This window comes from Arachis hypogaea, chromosome 3 (assembly GCF_003086295.3).
Source record: "Arachis hypogaea cultivar Tifrunner chromosome 3, arahy.Tifrunner.gnm2.J5K5, whole genome shotgun sequence".
NCBI lineage: Eukaryota > Viridiplantae > Streptophyta > Magnoliopsida > Fabales > Fabaceae > Arachis > Arachis hypogaea.
In genome coordinates this window covers 126,471,322-126,478,350 of record NC_092038.1, presented here as the reverse complement: position 1 = coordinate 126,478,350, position 7,029 = coordinate 126,471,322, and the positions used below count along the sequence as shown (strand labels likewise).

Here is a 7,029-nt window from a genome sequence, read left to right as displayed (position 1 = left end):
TGGATTGGGGTAAAGGCAAATCTTGGATACAACTAAATATTAAAGAACTTTGTAATGGAGAGTAATATATATACCCTACTTCTATATATTGTCAACCGCGCCTCCGTCGGAATAAATCCAATTTTTCTCTATTAAAAAAAAAAGAAAAAAATATGAACTTTGATTTTTTTTTTTTTTTTATAGGCTCGTCCAACGGCGAAACACACCAGCAAGAGTGACAGTCTGACAGAGACAGCGCCAGTGTACCTGTACGTAGACACTAAGAAAAATAGCAATGAATTCATGTAGATATATATAGTCATAGTGTTTAAAATTGGATAAGTAGGCTCTAAATGGTAGAATATGATTAACATATTCTTTCATATTTTTAACAAATATTTATATATAATTATATATTTTCCTACCACTTATAATATATCAAGTTTAATAGCAAAATTATAGATATCCTAATATTTAAGGTATGTAGCATTCTTCAATAATCAAATACTAAATTAAAACAACAGACTAAATTTCACACTTTCACACTTATTGTATGAAGCTGAGTCATCACGTGCATGTGGATAATTTTTTAAGCTACTGAGATAATGAGATAATAAAGATACAAAATTATATTAATAAATAAAATATAAATAGAGATATTATATTTAAAAATATTAAATTAATATATTTTATATTTATTTTAATAAAAAAATAGAAATGTATAATTTATTTTTTATTTTTTATTATTTTTATTAATTTTTATAATTATATTTTTTTAAAATTTTAAATATAAAAATAAAATAAATTAAACTTTTAATAATTTATTTTAATTTATTATTAAATAAAGTGTAAAAATATTATTTTTTATTTTTATTTTTTATATTTTATTTTTAGTGTCTTATCTCATCTGTGTTCAGAATCAAACGCGGTTTAATAGAATGATTTTACATTGTTTTTTATTATGTTGATAATTTAATTTATTGACTATAGGATATATAAAAAATATACGCTTTTAACGAATGAGATCAATTAAAAAAAAAAATCTCTTATCTAAAAGGGACCTTGATATTTCAACAATTTAGGCAAGTTTGACAATTAAGTTGCTGCATGCCTGCATGCCTTCGTTAATCCTATACACTGGAGATAAATTGGTCCTTTTCAATAATACACAGTTCAACATGATTAATAATAAATATTTTATTATTTATTAGAATATTAAAATATGAATTTTTGTAACAAATATGTAAACACACTTCCTATGAATCCATAAATAAAATAGTTTTAAGAGAAGATTAATTTTTTTAAGTTTCTACTAATACATAAATTTTTAAATTATATCCTTAATATATATGGTAGATCGCAAAACCTTTAGAAATGTAATGTTTTTTTTCTTCTGTAAATTCAGCATTTTAAATACATTTTTATAATTTCATAGTTTATTTCTTTAAACATGAATATTAAGTGTTTACAATATAGTTTAGAATGATTGAAAGTAAAAAATAAATCAACATAAACACTCCTAAATCATAAATATTAATACACACGTAATACGTAGATATATATGAGGAGTAGTGTATTGGTATTTTTTTATATTATGACTGACAGCTCAACAAAAAGAAAAGATGAAGAGAGAATTTAAAGATAATCAAGAAAAGAGAAAAAATAATAAAAAAAATGGAGTTAGCGCTCTATTTAAACACTTGCCACTCCCCATCTTAAAGCTCCACATTGTTTCCCTTTCGCTCTCTGATCTTCTCTCTCTATATATATATCTCTCTCGTCAGAATGCCGGCCGTGGGAGGAATTGGCCCCGGAGGGGGCAAGGAGTATCCCGGAAACCTAACTCCTTTCGTGACAGTAACATGCATAGTTGCAGCTATGGGAGGCTTGATCTTCGGTTACGATATAGGAATCTCCGGTATATATAATAGAAAAACAAGATTTGAAGCTTATTACGAATAACTTGAATGAAACAGATCTAAGAACTAATCTGAATTTGTTTGCATGTGGTGATGAATAGGTGGAGTGACTTCAATGGATCCGTTCTTGAAGAAGTTCTTCATGTCGGTGTACCGCAAGAAGCACAACGACAAGACCACCAACGAGTACTGCCAATACGACAGCCAGACGCTTACCATGTTCACCTCCTCCCTCTATCTGGCGGCGCTGCTTTCCTCCCTGGTGGCTTCCACCATCACCAGGAGGTTCGGCCGGAAACTCTCCATGCTCTTCGGCGGCCTCCTCTTTCTTATCGGTGCTCTCATTAATGGCTTCGCCCAAGCCATTTGGATGTTGATCGTTGGTCGGATCTTGCTCGGTTTCGGTATCGGTTTCGCCAATCAGGTATATATTTTTTCTCATTTCTGTGAGTTATAAATAATTATTTTGCTTCGGAGTCTCTTTAAAGTATTCAATTATTCCTTAAGATTCTTGACCGTGAATCTGTTTTTCTTTCAATATTGACAATTAAAAATTTCACTCGGTTGATTTCAAAGCACACGTTAGCTAAATTTTTAGAGAAAAAATATCTAATTTTAATTTGAAAAAATATCAGTGTGTTGTCTTATTGGGCAGCACCGAACATGGCTATGTCTCCGATATTCTCTGTCTCTCTGCTGAAATGAACTACAAATCTCCGCTGTTTCAAATTAAGACAGGAAACGAAACAGATCTCTGTTGAGCTTTGATTCCATCCTTCCGTTTTCTTCTTTTATTTTATTTTATAATAATCTAAGAACGGGCAATTAGAGTCGTTCAATGCGTCAGTTTTCCACTATTTGATCATCATTATTGGTTATATCAAGTTTTCATTTTTTATTTTTTCTTTCCTTTTTTTTTAAATATATTTTTCCAGATCTGTAAACTTATTTTCCTGCTGTCGTAAATTAATCCTTACCCTCTAAAAAAACAAAAATGTAGCCGGTACTGAAAAGACAACAACAGAGAAATATATTTATTTATTTAAGCTGAAAGAAGAGAAACCCAGAGACCAAGTCTTGGTAGAAAGTTACTGACAGATAGTAAAATGCACTTGTAAATCTTTTAATCATTTATTTCATTGAACATATTTAAAAATTTTATTTAGCCCCAAAAGTCACACATCTAGTTTTCGGCTTGATTTGACTCTCTGCTTCTGAAGCCTTGTTCAATTGGAGCAAATTTCATTTCCACCCCTGTTTTTTCCTCTCCAATTTGAAGGTTGAGCGTGTGTAATGGCTCAATTGGGACTTAGATTAGTCCAGCTTGGCAGCTTTTAAATTACTAGTGGCAATATTATTGTAGAACAATGGCACGTTTTTCATCCCATGTGATGTGACATCCTCGATTTTAATTTCCTCTCTGCTTAATCCTTTTTCCACGGCGTTGATATGACCGTTTTGATTAATCTATATAATTAAAATTAAAAGAAAAAGAGAGGCCCACCAATGAATAGAGCTGTTAGTTGCACGGTTCTACTTTTTCCAAGAAACGTGACAAGTTGAAAACAACTTGTGGAATATTGTGTATATGAACATGAGTGTTTACTATTTAATATTTGTTTAATATTTGATTTTACAACTAATTATTATGGTGAATTATTTAACAGTCTGTGCCACTGTACTTGTCGGAGATGGCTCCATATAAATACAGAGGAGCTTTGAATATTGGGTTTCAATTGTCCATCACAGTTGGGATTTTAGTGGCGAATGTGCTCAACTACTTTTTCGCAAAGATCAAAGGTGGATGGGGATGGAGGCTTAGTTTAGGTGGTGCAATGGTCCCTGCTCTCATCATCACAATCGGATCATTGGTCCTTCCAGACACACCAAACTCCATGATCGAGCGTGGAGAGCACGAAAAGGCCAGACAACAACTGAGGAAGGTTCGTGGCGTAGAAGACATTGATGAAGAGTTCAACGATCTTATTGCCGCAAGTGAGGAATCGAAGAAGGTGGAACACCCTTGGAGGAACCTGCTGCAGCGCAAGTACAGGCCTCACCTCACCATGGCAATCATGATTCCATTCTTCCAGCAATTCACGGGCATTAATGTCATCATGTTTTATGCGCCTGTGTTGTTCGGCTCCATTGGCTTTAAGGACGACTCTGCTCTCATGTCAGCCGTCATAACCGATGTCGTAAATGTGGCTGCTACAGTTGTCTCTATCTATGGGGTTGACAAGTGGGGTAGGAGAGCCCTTTTTCTAGAAGGTGGAGCCCAAATGATCATATGTCAGGCCGTAGTAGCTGCTGCTATTGGAGCCAAGTTCGGAATTGATGGAAACCCCGGTGATTTGCCAAAGTGGTATGCTATTGTGGTGGTGATGTTTATTTGCATCTATGTAGCCGGATTTGCATGGTCATGGGGTCCTCTTGGGTGGTTAGTGCCCAGTGAAATCTTCCCATTAGAAATTCGTTCAGCCGCTCAAAGTATCAACGTGTCTGTCAACATGCTCTTCACTTTTTTCGTGGCGCAAATATTCTTGACCATGCTTTGCCATATGAAATTTGGCTTGTTCATCTTCTTTGGATTCTTTGTTGTCATAATGACCATCTTCATCTACTTCTTCCTCCCTGAAACTAAGGGTATCCCAATTGAAGAGATGGGCAAGGTTTGGAAGGCACACCCATACTGGTCTAAATTCGTTGAGAATGATGATTATGGCCATGGAGTTGAATTGAATAAGGGAGCTGTCAAGAATGTGTAATTACACTAAGCATTTTATCTTTTCTGTTTCTAGTGGCTAGTCTTTATTTTTATTTTTTTTCCTGGTTAAAAATTAAATGATAATCAGTTTCAATTTCAATGTCAATGTATGTATTTCCCTCTCAAATGAACAAAGTCCAAGTTTACTCAGGATATGCTTTTTTCTTTCAATATTATCCAATCCAATGACACAATTGTTACGAATTATCTAGATTTCATTTTCATATAAGCAGTCCAATATTTTTAGTATAAAATGGTTGCTCTGATTATTGCGAGTTGAAGGGCGCCAAATGGGTGATACGGTTAAAGTAATAATAAAGGGACCATTCACAAATCACAACGAAGAATCATCTGCCACAGTATAAAATATAAAAGCTCTGACACGAATACAGCATAAATTTTCTGTCTCAAGATATTTGTTACACGAACACATCCAACACAACACAGCATAACCAGCGAAACATAAAACATTTGTTATGGTTTATTTGCATCAATATAATATAGTTTTCTCAATTTAACGTCTAGTCTCTCGTGTGTAGGTTGCTTAGAGAAATAAAATCCCAATTACTAGAAATGCCCTTCATAGTCTATAACTCAATATGTTGATGAATTAATAATACACACACACGATGGTCTTGGATTGAGAGCAACACAAACGATGGAACAAGATTTCCCAAATAATTTGGAACTTTTGCCGTGCTAAATTTTAGGTGAAAACTCAAGTGTAATCGACTTCACGTGAAGTTGATAATCGAGAGCCGTTAGATGATTTAACTGATTTGACTAAATTTTAGCTCTCGACTATCAACTTCACATGAAGTCGACTGCACTTGTATTTTCACATAAATTTTATTTAGTGCTAATAGATCAATAATCTCCAACCAACTTAACTTATTATTGCATGCTGATTCAATCGTATTTTTGGAAGACATATAGGAATTGCACTTAATTAAAAAAGGTATAAACCAGCCAGATATAATGGACACGAAAAATCTCTCATTTCTCAAATGATTTCTTCTTTAATCATTTAACACAAGACAATAATATCGTCCTAGCTAGTTTTCTGGGATCAAAATGATTGCTTTGTTGGAAATTTTGAAGCCACTATTTACTCTAAAAGTAAAAACTAACTATATAAAAATTAAGCTCTAACCCTTGTTTTTTTTTTCTGTCCTTGGAAAGTTCGTTGGAGGTTCCAACTGCCGACAATCAAAGTTTCTCATGCTTTTGAGTAGCACTTCTTTTCCCTTTTTTCATTGATGTAATGAAGAGAGTGTAGTACCTTTCGGTGGACAAGCGTGACCATCAAAATAAACCAAAGATGTAACTTATATCTTATCATCATATATCATGACTCACAACTTACTAAGAGGAACAAAATCTTTGGGGCCAAAAAGGAGAGGTGGCCCTCAATTAAATCACGGTCTTTGCACCAAAGCAAGGGAGTATAGCACGAGAATGAACGCTTTTCGATGTATTTGGCTTTCTTTTTCTTGTGTCTCTAAGGATATGTTTTTGGATAAGAAAGAATTTAATTAAGAAATGGAATTAATTGCTTCCTTAGCTTATTGAACACTCGTTATCCCTCTTTCTGGCCTTCTTATATAGGCATGATATATCATATGCCGTTGTTTTGGGGCCCTCCTTCAACTTTACTTATTGGAGACTAACATGTCTTCCACCTTCATATTTATTTGGATGGCGAAATGCTTTTCACGTCACCATGACAAACACCAATTGAAAACTCACATGGAAGTAGTGTTAATTATATCTTCTTTCTTTTCTATGAGATGAACAAGTATTAACTATATTCTACAGCGAGGTTTGTTGATTTGTTTCAATATACAGTAATCATTAAATTGGATAGAAATTCACTTACATTTATATTCATACGAAGTTGCTAATTAAAAATTATTAAATAATAATTTAATCAACATGTCAAATTATATAACCATTATCAACTAATAACTTTATAAAAAGATAACGCATGTGGGTCGGATATAAATTTCTTATGTAAAATCGAATATTGCATACCAAATTTGTTCGCCATGAATAAGAAAATCATTGGTAACAATGTGCAAGAATCTAACTATTTTTAGGAGATAATAAAGTTCTATTTTCATTGTATTAAGATATAAAATAACTCAATATCACTTTGTTTCTATTATTACTTTCTAAATTATAGGATGCATTAAATAAATTAAAAAAAAAGATTCCAAACTATTTTATGTTATTTTTAATTATTGTTGGAATTAATTCATAATTTGTCTGCCTACTTTCTTTTTTTTTTGTGAGAACATTAACTTTAAATATGAAACGCGCATTATTTTATCTTCTATGGAATAAATTTTTGTACTCCAAGAA

The 7,029-nt window shown here is 32.7% G+C and overlaps 1 protein-coding gene across 1 annotated transcript; it reads left to right on the top strand.

The window, feature by feature from the left end:
* The first annotated feature begins 1,063 nt into the window (after positions 1-1,063).
* LOC112791376 (sugar carrier protein C) lies at positions 1,064-4,818 on the top strand. Its single transcript, XM_025834182.3, has 3 exons — positions 1,064-1,897; positions 2,000-2,322; positions 3,566-4,818. Exons 1-3 carry the CDS (start codon positions 1,765-1,767, stop codon positions 4,664-4,666), a joined length of 1,557 nt encoding a protein of 518 aa, XP_025689967.1. The 5' UTR covers positions 1,064-1,764; the 3' UTR covers positions 4,667-4,818.
* Positions 4,819-7,029: the final 2,211 nt, after the last annotated feature.